General features: G+C 37.2%; 1 protein-coding gene across 2 annotated transcripts in view; it reads right to left on the bottom strand.

Annotated features, from left to right (window-relative positions):
- The window catches only part of Rdx (radixin), a 64,095-nt gene that overhangs the window by 29,344 nt on the left and 17,020 nt on the right, over positions 1-17,731 (bottom strand). For both annotated transcript variants that reach the window (XM_057766941.1, XM_057766942.1), the window contains exons 2-10: positions 17,393-17,464; positions 15,063-15,146; positions 10,737-10,832; positions 9,986-10,260; positions 8,248-8,331; positions 7,408-7,554; positions 5,519-5,615; positions 4,464-4,627; positions 904-1,034 (exon numbers count right to left, since the gene is read on the bottom strand). In XM_057766941.1, coding sequence (XP_057622924.1) covers positions 904-1,034; positions 4,464-4,627; positions 5,519-5,615; positions 7,408-7,554; positions 8,248-8,331; positions 9,986-10,260; positions 10,737-10,832; positions 15,063-15,146; positions 17,393-17,404 — 1,090 coding nt within the window. In that variant the 5' untranslated portion in view covers positions 17,405-17,464. The remainder of the gene's footprint in view (positions 1-903; positions 1,035-4,463; positions 4,628-5,518; positions 5,616-7,407; positions 7,555-8,247; positions 8,332-9,985; positions 10,261-10,736; positions 10,833-15,062; positions 15,147-17,392; positions 17,465-17,731) is intronic.

Raw genomic sequence — 17,731 nt, 5'->3', positions numbered from 1 at the left:
GTAAGCTCACAATGCCTGCTGAATTTTTTTGGCTTCGGAAGAACAATTTGATTCATTTAATTAACTTTTTTTCTTCTGTTCTTTCTACTAATGCTTTGTTAAAGTAGTGTATCCCAAGTATTCAATGTAAACACTGTTCTTTCTATATACATCTGTAAGAATAAGCCCCGCCCATTAGGGGGCGTGTTCGCCTCAGGCTAATGTTTACTTATAAATCTGCCCCGCCCCTTCTTCTGCTTTCCTGTTCTCCGAGGGAACCTGTGGTTCTGTAAGTCTATTTCCCCATTAAAGCTGTATATATTTTTACAATCTGTCTACATTAATTTACGCCGTTACATACATCAATACTTTGACTACAAGCTGAACAGAAAGTTCATCTAAACATGTCAAAAGCAAACAAGCAGAATGACATGTCTGTGCATGTTTTTGGAGCTGAAAATCAAGCCTTATATATATTAGTCAAGGGTTGTACTGAGCACACCCCACCTTCAGTGCTCTCTAACACACTGAAATCAAATATTTCTTGGGGGCTTAGTTTTTACAGGAAGAACTGAAAAATGCTTTTAATACTAAAATGTCCCAAAGCACTCCACTAATGTATTGGCTTAGATGCCAGAAGATAGTAAATGTATGTTTTTAGTTACGGAATCCTGAAAAGGAAAAGTCATAAATTTATATATGAATTATAGAGAACACACACATTTGTATGGTTGAAAATGAAAGGGAACAAGAGTACAACAGAACCATGTCTTAAACAGACTTCAATGTGATTCCACTAAGCACATCTGTGAATTAAACACACCTATCCTATACAGCACAAACTAACAGTCCATATTGGCATAGAATACTGCTATCTAACAGCATAGTAATAATCTTGAATTCGCTGTTCAAAAAAACTTTTACCTTTTTGGGCTTTCATTGTCTGCTCTTCAATTTGCCTTAGACGCTCCATTAGTTCTTCCTTCTCACGCTCTATTCTTTCCTTTTCCTTTTCTGCTATTTCTCTTTTCTTCTTTTCATTCTCTAATTGTGCCCTTAAAGAAATTACAAGTTACACGTTACACATAAACAGAAACAAATTAACAAGTTATTTGTATTAATCCAAAATTAAATAAAAAAGAACATAACTATTTAAAATTTTTTCAATATATTCACCACATACAGTTCAGTATGTACTACATACTAGCCGTACATGGCATACATGGCAGCATGTGTTACAACCCAGAGCTGGGGATGGTAGAAGCAGGTGGGACCCTGGAACCTTGTCTATCAAGTATCTTCCCCAGTTGATCTCAACTTCTGACCTCCATACTCATTTATGCATGTGTGTTTATATACACATATTACACACATTAACACACACTATTTTATGCATGTGTGTTTATATACACATATTACACACATTAACAGACACTATTTTAAAATTTAAAACAAGTGTTTAAAGCATGCTCTCAAAGCCAATTTAGGTGGGAAAAAAACTCAGTAGGTCTAGCGTCTGCATACAGAACAGATTATACGTAACATCTCAATATAGCTTGCTGCACCATTGCCATAACCCAAAAAAATTCACTTTTTGAGTTAGCAGGAGCCCTCCAACCGGGAAAAAAAAACTAAAGGTTTAAAGAGAACACACAAGTACTTTTAACAGCAAAATATCTTGGAAGATCAATGATTTTCAATTATTAAAAATAACTCAATATGCCATGTGGTGGTAATGCATGCCGTTACTCCCAGCACTCAGGAGGCAGAGAAAAGTGGATCACTATGATTTCGAGACCAGCCTGATCAACAGCCCAAGTTTCAGGACAGGCTCCAAAACTACACAGAGAAGCCCCCTTCAAAAAGTCAAAAAATTACAACAACCAAAAAAATACCAAAACCAAACAATACACATTTAACTTCTGGTACTAGCATTTATTCCTGAATATAAGGTGACAAGTTACCACCTCTCACAATCCCATTAGGATAGCAGAAGATATTTAATGCAGGTAAAAGGGGAAACAATGCCATGAAGATTTAGTTGTGTCTATCAGTCCTGATAAAATCATTGGGGGTAAAGGAGTTAGGGAAATAATATACTCAAAACCTGTCATCAGACAGCTAGCAAGAGCCTATCTTGAACAAACTCCATGTTGGTGACCAAAACCAAAAGGATGAAGACATTAAACTGTGTTACTTCGTATGTTTAATATTCAAATCACTGCCTTCAATCATAGTTTTTTTTCACTGAAGTGACTCCTCTAACATTTCCTTAATATTAACAAAACAGTACCGACTGCCACCTAGTGTCAATTCTGGAACTTAGATACATCACTCAGACACATCACAAACTATTCTACCAAAGTAACTTTTCTTACTACAAAGGCCTGAATTTGGAAATTCCTGCAGATCGTGGGTATCAGTCTGTTCCCAAGAAAGGAAGCCTGAAGGAGAAATGTCATAAGTCAGCACGAGTTCCTGGCGGTGAATTTCTGAGACACCAGCACTGACAGGGGGTTGAAGGGTCACCAAGCCTCCTGCTGGTTAATCAACTTCATCCCATTTAAGAATCAGAGACCTGGGGCTAGAGAGTTGGCCCAGTGGTTAAGAGTACTTGTTTTTGCAGAGGACTCAAGTTCAATTCCCAGCAGCCATAGGGTAGGCCACAACCATCTGTAACTCCTATTCCAGGGCACATGACACCCTCTTGTGACCTCTGCAGTCACAAGCCACATATGTCGTGTGCGCATACATACACACAGACAAAACAGTCAATACATATAAAAAAAATCAAATTCTAGAAAAGTTATTTTTAAAGAACAAGGAAAAATATATAAACAAATAAACAAACACATAAATAAATGAAAAGGTAAGGGCTGCTCCACTCTGGTTCTAGGTTCTCTATGATGTACTTCCTCAACACTCAGAACAAAGAGCCAACACCTATCTGCCCTTGGTCTCTGCAGCATTTGCCTCCTCATTTTAATTTATAAAGTATATTCACGCAGAGACTTCAGAAGTTGGGAATTTCAACACCTCTAGAAAACCTAGATGAAGAGGCTTATGGGCAAATGGGCATATCCCGGGCTTTTTGGACAAAAGAAGGGCCTAAGACGTGCCTTAACTTAAAAAGCCTGCTGTCCCCTCAGGCTGTTCACTGAAGCAGTTTTCAAATAACTATTTTTCTACAGCATGTTGTCTCAACCCAGGGTGTTTGTTAGGCTACTCCATCGCTCATAGCCTCTGTACAGTCATGTACAGGACTACCACAGGTCCACAAGACAGGTCCTTCGCTGCTAGGCCACAAGATCCTTAATTCTTGAGGACTCAGTACAAAACAAGTCTCAAGACTGCAGGCTATAATAACCTATCCAAATGCTCAAAACTTTTTGGGTTGCACTCTGGTACCAATGTCCTTTCTAGGAAAGGGTATTGGCTTCACGTAGCTTTTCCCTATTGGTGACTCACTCACACTTCTACAGGGATGGAGGTAAAGGAGATAGGTACACAGAAAAAGAAAGATTCAAAGGAATATGGCTATAAGCAAGCAGGGAACAAACACTATTTACTGCTGAAAAGTGGAATGGATCTATAGGAGACAGTTAACCCGGTTATGTGAAAACCCTCTGCAGCTGATGCTGCAACACTGCTGAGATCCAGGGCTCACATCTCCAGAGGCCACACCCAGCCAACCACACCCAGCTCTGCATACCACACCTGACACCTGGGGTTGCTAGGTCTTTCTTATCTCCCACATAACACTGGGAGATATTCTTTGCACAGTGCTCAAAAGAATTAACCTGGTACACTTACCGGTTGGTCCCTAGGCAAACCCTGCATACTCTTATCTCTCGCTATGCATTTGCTTATGCTAGCTTTCTCTTCTGAATATGTCTCCCACACCCTAACCAAATCAATCACATTTCCCCCAGGAAGCTTCTTGGGATTACCCATATTTCATATTATGTATTTTTCATTTAGAGTTTGGGTTTCTTTTTTTGAGTTTTTTTTTTTGGGGGGGGGTGATTTTTGGTTTATTGAGACAGGATTTCTCTGTGTAGCTTTGGTGCCTGTCCTGAAACTAGCTCTTGTTGACCAGGCTAGCCTTGAACTCACTGAGATCTGCCTGACTCTGTCTCTCAAGTGCTGGGATTAAAGGCATATGCCACCACTACCCAGCAAGAGTATGAGTTTCTAAATACTCATTTTGACCTAGCTCTATTTTGAGGACATAAATATACTAAACTATAAAGTCTCTATACTGGCATGTAAAATTAAATTTTAGAAATACCTTTCAGGCCCATCACCTAAACTATACACAAAGTCTGACATTAAAGTACACCAATAAAACTGAGCAGCCTGTAACTTTTAGATAGCCTGTCACAAAAGCAATTAAAAATGAACAGGTACTCCAAAGCTACACAGTGAAACCCTGTCTTCAAAGAACAAAAAACAAAACAAAATTGACAGGTACACATACATACCTTTCCAACTGCTTCTGATGCTTTTCCTCCCGGGCCTGAGCCTTCATCTGCTGTACTTCAATAGTGTCAGGCTTTCTCCTTCGCATGTACAGTTCATGGTTTCCCATACATAAGGCCAAAATCCGCTTATTGATTCTCAGACGAGGAGCATAGAAAACAAAATCCTGAATAGAAAATATTCTTAATTTTAAAATCTTTCTGAATGATAGCGTCTTTCACAACTACTCAATTTCAACAACAGTAGAACTATGGTGTCACTGCACATGAACACAAGTTTAGGAACTCTGAAATTTCATACACCTTCATTCCTCACATCTTTTAACTCTGAAGAAACTACAAGTAGTTATCCTTACAATCCAGAGAAGGGTGTGTTTTGCCATTATTGTGAAAACTGGTCTTCCTCCATGGCTGTGTTTTAGCCTAGAAAAGTTCTTCAGATATTTATCTTTTAGATAACAAAGAGAATACTCAAGTATATGTGACACTAATTATTAAGAATCCATTTCAATAAAAGTCTCAAATATTAAAAACAAAGTTCAGAATACAAGAATACAGAATTTTCAAAGGCTTATCTCTATTACATTCTTGAAAGCAATAAATGTGGATTAAACTATTTCTTAGGAGTGATTGTTAATACCCCTCTAATATCATTATCAATTACGTCATTAACTCACAGTTAAAATTCTGATAGTTTACTAAGAAAAATGGAAACTTTTTGTTTTCATTTTTTGGTTTTTTGAGACAAAGTTTCTCTGTGTAGCCCTGTCTGTCCTGGAACTAGCTCTGTAGACCAGGCTGCCCTCGAACTCTGTAAGACCATGCTGGTTTCGAACTGATGGAGATCAGCTTGCCTCTGCCTACTGAGTGCTGGGATTAAAGGTGTGTGCCACCACGGCCCAGCCATAAACTTTGCATTTTTAATAGCATTTCATCACTGAGTAAAATTTATCTATGGGAAGAGAATACCGTCAGAAAAAACACAAGGTGATCAGTGTCCTTCTCTCAGTTACTTCACAGAAAGTAGCAGAAAATGTTAATGAACAAAAAATACTTACAGGTGCCTTTTTGTCAATTGGCTTTATAACAAACTTTTTGTCATTAAATGAAATATTTCGGATTTCACTCCAGGGAAAACCAATTTTAGGTGTTAACCTTAAAAAAAAAAAAAAAGAATATTGCTTTAAATTCAAATCAGGAAACTTAACAATGGAAAATACAGAGCCGTCTGGGGCAGGTTAAGTGAATGACCAGTCTTAAGAGCTTCTGATGCTAAGAACATCTAATCTTCTTCACACTACACAGCTGATGCTAACTTTAAAGAGAAATTTAATTAACTCACATAAAATAACAACCATTCAGACTTTCATACATGTCTCATTTTCTTAAAATTACCCAGAAAAATCCAGTAAACAAGAGTATTGGGCTGAGCCTCTTCGGGCTTGAATTTCTTCATTTACCTTTTATTATGTTGAGTCTTAAGCTACAAGTATCAGCTTGGTAGGGAAAGTAATTAAAAATGTCATGTGGAATACAGATACAAAGTACTGAATTTCAGTAAAGCTTGAAGACTTTATGATATGTGAACAAAAATATTTGTAAAAACAAGGAAAAACACTCCCATTTTCTTTCTATTTTTTTTCCCTGTCCCCCACCTCTGTCTGTTGTTTTTGTCATTGTATAGACCCGGCAAGTCCAGGATGTACATTCCTCCTGCCTCAGCACCCGAGTACTAAAATTTCAGGATGTGAGCCACTATGCCTACCAATGTGACCCCATTCTGCCACCCTATCTATAAACACACTGGGAATCAGACTGGAATCATTTTTGTTCTTATGACAACAAAAGTAACCGACACATACATAGGTCATTTTAGTCAGGTTCCTGATAAGAGACCAAGATTTTCTACTATTTATGCTACTTTTAAAGTCTAATAAGCACTAAGCATAGCTACTTATTTAGATAAACACTCAATCAATATGCATGCTATTCTGCTCACTAATGTCCAATGAGATAAATCAGCATGATCTACTTTAATAGGGGGCTGTAAAATCATGCCTGGGGTGGGAAGGATTACTAACAGACTTATTCTTTTAAAAAAATTTATTATTAGTTATGTATGTACCTGTGCACATGACTACAAATACCCGTCAGAGACCAAATGAATCCATTCTCCCTAGACCTGGAGTTAAAGTTGTGAGCCTTGAGACACGGGTATTAGGAATCAAGCTCACGTCCTCTTTAAGAGTGGCATATGCTCTCAATTGCTGAGTCATCTCTCCAGCCTTTAGTTTTTATACTTGAGAAAGGATTATGAGAGTGATATATTCAAACTGTATTACATATTTATATCATACATTTATAGCATACATATATTTAGTATTAACATAAATTATATATTCATATATTAATACTATAAGGACATGATGTATCATATATAATACAAACTGTATATATAAAAATTAATTTGTCAAGATATTATATTAGTTACTATGAATAACATAAAGATAATATATTAAATTGTTATTTAAAAGTATGCAAAACAATTCTTATAAGAAAATGATTAAACACATCTATCAATTTATTTGCTCTTGACTTATGTATGTTATTTCAAGCTACTATCAACTACAGCAACATTTAGGGACTCTCTTAACTTACTGAAGCAATAGATTTTACTTGTTACTACATTTCACTCAAGAGACAAAAGCGGCACATTTAAATACAGGTGACCCCTCTAATTTAATAAACTGACTCAGAAGTAAAACTCAGAAACTACAAAGTACTAGGAAGTAGAGAGATGATACCTAAAACTCAATGTAGAATTAGCTAGCCCTTCCTGTCAGGAAAGAAAGCAATAAGGACAATCAAGACAGCTTTTCCCAGCAGAGATGTTTGAAAGCCATTGGATCACAGAACGACCAGCTCACTAGACACCCATTTAACTTACTTGTCATCATGCTCATAAATATTCAGACCCAAAGCATCAACACCCAGCCATAACTCAGTGCCCTTCTTATTCTTGATTTCAAAGTAGTTGACACCATACATCTCTAGATCTTGCGCAATCTTCAAGTATTCCATCATCGAATCTTCCCTATTAAAATACAGCTGAATTTAATACACTGAAGTAGACAAATTGAAACATCAAACTAAAACTAATGGAACTAATATTCAGTGCTTTTTATTTATTTATGTACATCAAAAGATGGGAAGCATAACCTGGGGTGGAGGTGGCAAGTGGGGGGTGGGTGTGTGTGTGTGTAGGGGCCCATGAACCATAGCATGTGTGCAGGCTGTGGCAGAGTCAGTATTCTGTTGAATACTGAAGTTATAGATGTTACCAGGGAAGCTAAAACAGTTTTAGATAGCTTAAGTTACTTTAAATAATTCATGCTTTAAAGTGAGTATTACATAGTTTACAAGAGCCCAAGTGTTTCCAAAGAATCATACTTTGGACTGAAAAAAACAGCTATCTCATTATTAACAGAAAATTAAGGAATAGACAAGAAAATAGAATTCTTTAGTTCCGATTATCACTTTATACTCTCTAATTACTATTTTTGTGACTAAATTTAACATTGTCATTTTATGTAGATAATACTTTTCATTGAGGGGGGGGAGAAACCCTCAGAAGATGGTTCTTTCCCACCATGTGGTTCTCGAGGTTCAACTAAGGTCATCAAGTGTGGCAGAGGCTTTAGGCATCTTGCCAGACCAAGAAGATTTTGAATGAGATAAAAATGCTTTAACTTGGAAAGAAATGTATAGAAAACCATTACCCAGATACCTTAGCATTCCTCTGTGTTCCTCATGCCAGTTTTGTATTCTCTCCTCCCACTGTTCTTTTGTCAGTTTGTGTTGTTCCAAAACACTAAAAAGGAAAACAATGTAGTTAATGACTTCGTGATTCAAAAATCAAGGTCTTCTCAACGTCTATAGTCCTTTCGTAACTGCACTGTGATGACACTGTCACACGAGCCAATGCACAGGTTAAAACTGCAGAGAACTAAACAACTGAGGATATAAACACGGACCAGACAAGGATGGATTGCGTCAGAGTCAGCATCCTGGCTCAATACTGGAGTCACAGAAGAGGTTACTAGGGAAAGCTAAGACCAAGTTTCAGACAGCTTCAATTACTTTAAATAAGCAATGCTTTAGAATGGGTATTCTATAGTTTACAACAACTCAAATGTTAAACGAATCATATCCTGGACTGCAAAAAATGACTACCTCATTACTCACGGAAAATTAAGGACAGACAGTAAAACAGAATTCTTCGGTCCTGATTATCCCTTAATTCTCCATATCTATTTTTGTGACTAAATTTAATACTGTTGTTTCACGTAGATAATACTTTTTTATTAAAAAAGAAAACATACATTAAGCTGAGCATGGTGGTAAACACCTCCAATCCCAGTACTTAAGGAACTGAGGCAGGCCAACTCTGAATTTGAAGTCAATGTGGGCTACGCAATGTGCTCAAGACCATTTGTACTCCACACTAAACCTTATGCCAGCACAAGAAAGAAGGCATACTTCACATCACATGACCCTGTCATCCACTTCTCCTCTAGTGGAGAAGTGTTTCCTCTGTAGTCTGTCAATGTCCTTACTCCACTGAAAACCAAAAGTATTCATATTTTCTACTCTTTTTTTTTTTTTTTTTTTTTTTTGGTTTTTCGAGACAGGGTTTCTCTGTAGTTACGGAGCCTGTCCTGGAACTAGCTCTTATAGACCAGGCTGGCCTTGAACTCACAAAGATCCGCCTGTCTCTGCCTTCCAAGTGCTGGGATTAAAGGCGTGCACCACCACTGCCCGGTCATATTTTCTACTCTTAATGCCAAAGGATATTAAAAAAATATATATATATAAAATATATATAACAAAAAACAATATACTTATACTAGAAACACCATAGACTCTGACTAGAATTCTCTTTAGAGCACAGAATAATTAACAACTTTTGTTTATGATGGATCCTAAGAAATTGCAAATCTAAAGTAGTATAACGAGCAAACACCAGATTAGATTCAGTTCCCAACCGTCATTCTGCAGTCATTTGTTTCCCATGCAATGTTGCTTTGAGTGTTGGACTACACTGCACACCAAACCAAAACTTCATTCTGTGGAAGAAACGGTTCTTGCCACTTACTATTCTCACAGTGTTTATTATGCATCTACCTGTGTGTGTTTCAATGTAGAAACAAAAAAAAAAAAAAAATTCATATCTTGACATCAAGACCAAATAGTAACCTCCTTTAGCTGTACATCCTACAGAAGAACAGTAGACAGTAGAACAGATAATAAATCTGTGTCAAGCTCTGTGTCAAAATCTAAGATCTTTAAAACCTAGTCTACCATCTTCTGGCAACTTATAAGTCTTTTTAAGAAGCTGAGCAGTGGTGGCGCACTCCTTTAATCCCAACACTCGGGAGGCAGAGGCTGATTTTTTAAGAAATTTCACCAATGCTTCTGGAAAATAACTTTAGAAAATATTTTTTTTAAAGATATGGTTTACTTACCGCTGTGGTAGAAGTCTGTCATTAGCCAGGTATCCTGGTTTGTGAACCTCTTTATTATAATCTCCGTATTTGGCTTGAACAGCATACGAAGCCAAAAGAACTGCAGTTTCTGGTGGGCAATATATCTCATCATTTAAGATGGCTTCTTTAACTTGCAAGAAGAAAAGTCTCTGTGTTATTTCTTGAATCAATTCCTCAGAAACATCTTCAGGAAAGAATTTAGCTCTAAACTTGAACTGTAAAGGATTTTCTTTTTTAACATCTTGCTGTGTCACCTAAAATAGTAATTTCAAGTATAATCAACAAAACTTTTAAGTCACTGTAAATGAACATATTTACATCAAATTCCTTTTTGACGAAGTAGATAGTAATGTTATATGTAAGTCTGTAAACAAACACATGTGCTCAAGAGGCTTTTGTGTGCGGTCCTGAGGCTGCCAGCAGCTCTGGAAGCCCAGTCAACAATCAGAATGAAAACTTTTGTGTGCCGGACTTTACCCTGAAGACGTTTACAGCTGCATGTTTGATTTTAACGCATATTAACACCTGTCTCAAGGTTCTATTTCTCACAAGCTCAGTTCTCACAGAGTATGTTTAGTAATACTGATGGTGCTTCAATGAACTAAAAGGCGTAAGTAATAATCAATTAAGAGACAACTGCAAAAGGAAGCCTGGACTTAGTGAGACCCTGCTAATACCTTTTCAGCAAAGATTAATAAACGCATCAAATTAATCAGTATACTTGGCTTACCTTTTTATTCAGTTTAAGCCATGTAGAGTATCCTTTGCTATCTACATATTGCAGCCCAAAAAACCAGACCTCTCGTAAACCAACTGTTTTTACAACCTGTAAAACAGATAAATTCAGTTCAACATTCACACTGTGATCAGATGACCCTCAACACCACAGATCACAAGGACAAAACTACGTAAGTAGAAGTGCCACAGAAAAGGGCTTTTCTTTAACACACTCTTTACTTTTCGATATGTTCAAAGAACATTTCTGAAAACATCAATTCAAGTTCTTTATTCTCAATCCTGTTATGTCACTTCTATCTTCATCCTTGACTAAGTGTTTTCTATCTTCACTTCCTTAGCTCACATCACAGCCTCAATAACCAAAAGGAGAGAAGCACGGATGTGGTAAGCCTATAATCCTATCTGATTCCCACCAGTAACTAGGGCAAAGCACATCACTCTGATGACAGAGTCTAGTGTCTTCAATATTCTACCTTCACTGAAACAATTCTTGGACCATTCTACATCATTGCTCATGCTTTCCCTTCTGCCTAGATTTCTGCATCTTTATCATCCACTGATTAATCTTTAAGTCCCAGATCAACTAACGTTCTTTCTGTGAATAAATCTCTTCCATCATAGAAATGAAATTAATCACCTGTTCCCTAATCAACTGGGGTATAGTGTGTCTTCTTATGTGTTTTAACGCTTTGCCTTAGCACTCAAGGACAGAGTGATATTATTTTATTCATCTTGAAATCTCCGTCTTCTGATAGAATGACTAGTGTGAAGTTCCCAGGAAAAAGTCACATTATACTGAAGACTCCACAAGACAAAGCACGGAAATTCTACAAGACTAGCGGAGAGCTGAATGTTATAGGTGCATAAATTATCCTGTTATCTTTAGTCTTTGTGACTGTCATTCATCGTGCACTTTATTTGACTTAACATCCTTTCAACTATCTAGTTTAAAAAACAAAAACAACAAACACCTTTAGACTGCAGTGTAGCAGATCACCAGCTTCTACTAACCCTAAGCTAAGAATGTCATCACATAACATCTGAAAAATACACCAGCATTTTTCCCATCTGTCTGCTGTCCCCACTAGTGTGATGAATGCCCTATGCTTCTTCCTGGTTCCGTGACTGTAACAGTCCATGGAACCACTTACACAGGGGTCCAGTCACAGCAACCTGTGTACATGTTTCTAAAGGGCTCAAAATAAACTTATACCCTTTGAGGTGAGAGCTGTGTTGCACATGAACACTGATCTGTGATAAGCATTCTAAGGACTGGAATAAAGTGGCAGAACTAGAATGCACACCAAGATACATTACAGTATTCTTTAAAAAAAAAAAAAAAGCCACCTGTATTTAAAATAAAATGAGGAGAGTTAGGAGGTGACATGAGATTTAAAACCCTTATAAAAGAATTAATTTGGGGCTGGAGAGATGGCTCAGAGGTTAAGAGCATTGCCTCCTCTCCCAAAGGTCCCGAGTTTAATTCCCAGCAACCACATGATGGCTCACAACCATCTGTAACGGTGTCTGGTGCCCTCTTCTGGCCTGCAGGCATACACACAGACAGAATATTGTATGCATAATAAATAAATATTTTTAAAAAAAGAATTAATTTCATTTAAGTGGTAAGCACTTTGGGCTAATTAAACAATTTTTTGATTTATTAATTTCATTTTACATGTGGGTGTTTTGCCTGCATCTGTCTTTACAACACAAGTGTGTTGATGCCACAGAGGTCAGAAGAAACCCTCCAACTCCCCCGGAACTGGAATACAGATAGTTGTAAACAACCATGTGGGTGCTGAGACTCAAACTTGGGTCCTCTGTTAGAGCAACAAGCTCTCTTAACGACTCATCTTAAGCCATCTTTGCAGTTTGGCTAATTTTTTAAAGGAGACTTGTTTTCAAGACAGCAAACCAACTCAGCTTACTTTCCCTTACTTGAAAATTTTAACTTAAATAATACAAATAAAAAATAAGAAAAAAATCACTTAGAAATATTTAAAAAGCAGAAATTTCTGGGGGCAGGGTGGGTGGAATACAAATACAAAGACTCATACCAATGATGGAAAAACAAACCAGTACCAAACAATGAAAAATGCTAACTGAACTCTGACAGAGAGAAGGTGATGGTAATACTGTCAATATGAGAGTCTACGATCACCTTGGAGACAAACTTTGCCTGTGCCTACAAGAGATTATCTGGATTAGTTAACTTTAGTGCCAAGACTCACCCTGAATGTGAGCTCAAGGGCAATACCATGCCACAACCAGAGACATGAACTCAATCAACAACAACGAAAAGATTTGAAACCAGGCATTCATCACTCACTGCTTCCTAACTGTGGGTGTGATGTGACCTGCTGCCTCCAGTTCCAGCCGCCTTACTTTCCTCGCTGGGATGGACTGGATCTAAACACTGAGCAACACTAAGCCTTCCTTCCTTAAGCTGCATTTGTAAAGTTATTTTCTCACAGCAACAACACAAGTAACTGACTCAAAGTACAGAACACATTCAATGCTGACTTAACAGAAAGGGCATGAGGACCACTCAGAAGTTGCGACAGAGGACACAAGTATGTAATTGTCACAACAAACACAATCATCCAGAGAGCTCAGCTGGGAAATTCTAAAATAGGCCCAAGCTCCCTAGTGGCTCTCATCTTCCCCTGCAAATAAGAACTGACAGACACATTACTGCAGTACAAGTCTGTTCACAAATATGCTAGTAAACAGAAAAACAAAAACAAATATTTCACTATTTCTTGTACCCTAAGAAATCTTCTTGCATACTCATTAAGTACATGAATTCTATTCTTTGGTCCAACATGGAGAAGTTAAGAGAAACGGTTATTCAACAAAGAATCAAACAAAAGAACTGCTATGCCTGACATAGTAGTTGGCCTCAATCTAACATTACAATTAAAAGTAAGACACCACCACCTTTTAAGGACCGACCCCAGGGTAAAACTGTAGGAAAGGAAGTGACAAGGAAAATAGTAATGACACTTTTGCCCTGTGGGGATACATGTTAATATCAGCTAAGACCCTAACCCATCCACACCTGTAGACACTGAAAAACCATAAAAGGATTATGCAGGTACTATATACTTCGGTGTAAAGACAATGTTCTACAAATGTGACACTAATTCTGAACTGCCTATAATGGGATTTATTTTAAGATTCTTATTTAAATCAGCAAATTCTGGTTTTAAAAGAGTGAGGCTCTGTTACATGCACATATGAAGTTATGAGAAGGCCATATCTGCTCCTAGCCTTACCTGACTGAACCTTTCCACTGGCCATCCTAGATACTCACTACAGTCAAGGCATTGCTTTCAGTTTGTGGTATTCAGGCTCAAGGACGTTGTTAAGAAACAGAACAGTAACTTAAGGATTGCTGAAAGAACAGCAGGTAGCAATTTCAATAACCTAGACCAACATTCAGAGCGTGAATGCATAGAGGCAATCACCAACACCCATGATCCGAGTCATTTGTGGAATCTTATAAAGAGAAGTAGAAGCTGAGTATCAAAGCCAGGGAGAGCTGAGGCAACAATGTCTCACTATAGGTGTACACTGCATGAAGTTTAAATTATATTAATGGTATCTATCCATTCATTTATCATGCCTTTATGGTAAAACCTCTTAAGCCCAAATATAACATGCATGTTGACAACAAAGAACAATGCTCAGGCACTAGTTCTCTCCTTCTACTACGTGAGTTATGGGGGTTCAATTAGGCTATTGGGCTTAGCAGCATATCTGAGCATCTTGCCAGCCCCTTTTATGCTTTTGTGTGTTTTTGAAAATACTTATCCCATGAAAGTAGAAATGAAAATACATAAATATTCCTACAGTTATTCAAACAACCTGAATATATATGGTTAAAACTTCCAAGCACTACATTGTTGAATTATCAAGGATATTGGAAATATAAGATGCATGCAATAGCATGCACACAATAATTATCTAAGTTACATCTTTTGGGATCAGAGAGATAGCTCAATGGTTAACAGTGCTTGCTGTTGAAGTATCAGGACCTGATGAGTTCAGGTTCTAGTCTCCATGTTAACAAGCTGGACTTGGCCATTCACACCTATAACACCAGTACTGTAGATGGGTAGAACCAGGACTGCTGTGGCTTGTTGACCCACTAGCCTGAGTCCGGATTCAGTGACAGATGTCTCAATAAAATAAAGCAGAGGATAATTTGATTTTATCTGGCCTCAGCATGTACACACCACCAAGGACATACATATATAAACCACACACAGACAAGCACACAGAATTGCATGCTTTGTGGGATTAATGATACCTGGTCAAAAAGCTGTTTGCCAGTTGTATTGGGCTGAATAGCAAATTCTAGCTCAGCATCCATTGTAGTTACCCGTACATTGATCTGTAATAAAACCGAAAAAAGATAGTGATTAGTAAAGTGAATATATTCACAATGTAGTAAGTATGAGAAAATTCTTGGAGTTCTAGTATTTGTGTGGCTGGGAATCAAATCCAAGGCTTTGTGCATCTATGCAAATCTCTACCACTAAGCAATATCCCTAGCCCTTGGGTTTTGAGATTAAGTCTTGCTATATAACTCAAACTTGGCCTACTTGCAGTGTTCATGCCTGCCCCATCAGCCTCCTCATTGATGGGATTATAGGGATATATATGTATGATTAAAAAACCTGGGGTAGGAGGTACTGAAAAATGAAGCCCTCATGCATGACAGGCAAATTGAATTATAATTTTATTGTAATTTAAAAAGGCATCTAAAAAAGGTGTTTTTCAGTCTACATAACAAAATAAACATAAACATGACAAACATAAATAAACAAAACATAACCTAAGTCATTCCCCACAACCTAAAAAACAAAATACTAATAAATTTCCCCCAGTTTACATTTTAATATACAAGCTGCTTAAAAAATAAGCACAAATAATTTTTTCAAAATATAAATGCAAAATTTCTTAAAAATCACTAAAACTCCCTCCCAATATAGTCATATAATTTGTGTTTTCATTTCCACACCTCCATTCTAATATAAAAAATAATTTATGTCAGGGCTAATCCCTGACATTGATAAGTAACAGATTAATATCAATTATAAGACAAACTACACTTTCCAAAGCAGTAATAAAGTTTTGCATTCCTGCTAAAATTAGACTGCAGAGTAACAGATGTTCCTTTCTTGTTTTTAATCCAGCTAAGTTTTCCATGCTTCTTTTTAATTTCTTTAGCAATCTTTACCCACCCTACCCAAGAAGAATGCTGGGATTCAAACGATTAGAACTGAATTAAATCTACTGATACATTCAGAGGACACTGACATCTTAAGAATGCTTTATAATTAGTCTCCATACATTGTGTATTTCTCCACAGTCAGATTATGCTAAGTTTTCAGTGCCAGTGCCCCCTCTATATTTATCCTTAAGTATTTTGTTTCTGATGCTATTAACATTCATTTTAAACTCTGATTCCAATCTATGGAATTTTTCATGTTTTAAAACTGTAACTCTGGGGTGGGGAGATTGTTCAGCACTTACAAGTACTTGCTGTGCAGGAAGGAAGATCTGAGCTTAAATCCCCAGACACCATATGTGAGAAAGATGAGTATGGCTAGCCTACACTTGCAACCCCAAAGCTATGGGGGAGATATCCTCTTTAAGATCTCAGGGACCTGCTGGCTACCAGTTAGGTCCAGCTCCAGTCAAAGACTGGCCTCTGAAGGTATGTGTGCATGCACACAGTTTTGCTTCTTTCTAATTTGTATACCTTATTCTTAACCTTCTTTTGCATCAAAGTCATTCCACGGTGATATTCATAATAGAAAATTCTAATAACCAACAATTTTCTTTAAAAATTTAATTGGTCAGTAATGGTGCCACATTTGTTTTCTTTTAATTATGTATATGTGTATACATGGATTTATGCACATGAATGCTGCTTGGTTCCCATACAAGCCAGAGATATCAAATCCTCTTGCAACCAGAGTTAGAGTAGGTTATAAGCCCCCGACATAGGTGTTGTAATAAAACACCGATCCTCTGTAATAACAAATGTCCTCTTAACCACTGAGCCATCTCTCCACTCCACCTGTGTTATCTCAATTCCAAGTCTCAGGACATTGAAGGAGGAAAATTATGAACTCAAGGCTACCTAGAGTTATACACAGATACACTGATAGCTAAAAATAACATTGAAGAAAATACCGTTTTATTTCCCTAAATCAAAGGAGTGGATCTTAGTCAAGAAACTTCCAAAAGAAAGAAATTAACCTAGGCATACAAACCTAAGCTGCCGTTCAAGTTCTAAGTAGAAGAAAGTTAAAAAGAATGGCTCCTTCACACTGCCACTACTTTCTCGTGACAATGGGCTACACTTATTGAGCAATAAATGCATGCTAGATTCTTATAATCATTGTCTCCTTCCTTGAGCAAATGAAATTATAGCCCTATTTTATAAAAAGTAAATCAAGAGCAAAATGGATTAAACAAAAGTCATACAGATTAACTATAAAAGCAAGGATAGAACTTGACAGCTTGGTCCCAAATTTCATTAATGTTAACCTTAATAGTACTGTCTATCACCCATGATTATCTTACAACCCACAGAATGCTAAGCATTATCAAGAGAAACAAACTTACTGGTTTCGGCATTTTCCTTCTCTTGTTTGTTACCTTCTTTAGGAACTCTTCAGTTCTATAAACTATTATTGCCTGTTAAAGACAAAAAAAGCACACTTTATGATCTTCCACACTGGGTTTCAGCTGCACCTTATACAAAAAGGAAAAGTAGACTACTTTAAAGTCAGGTTAGTTCCCTTACGCTCATGTTCAGCATCTTCAGCTAGCATTTCACATTCCCTAAAAAGACTGGTATATGGTACAGGAAGCAGCGCATGTCTCAAATAGCATAGCATAAAGTATGTTATCTATTAAAACTGCAAGAAAATGTGATTTCTAAGGACCAAAGACTGACTCATA

This window comes from Chionomys nivalis, chromosome 4, assembly GCF_950005125.1.
Source record: "Chionomys nivalis chromosome 4, mChiNiv1.1, whole genome shotgun sequence".
Taxonomy (NCBI): Eukaryota; Metazoa; Chordata; class Mammalia; order Rodentia; family Cricetidae; genus Chionomys; species Chionomys nivalis.
The sequence above is the reverse complement of the archived record's forward strand: the minus strand, read 5'-3'. Positions and strand labels throughout refer to the sequence as shown.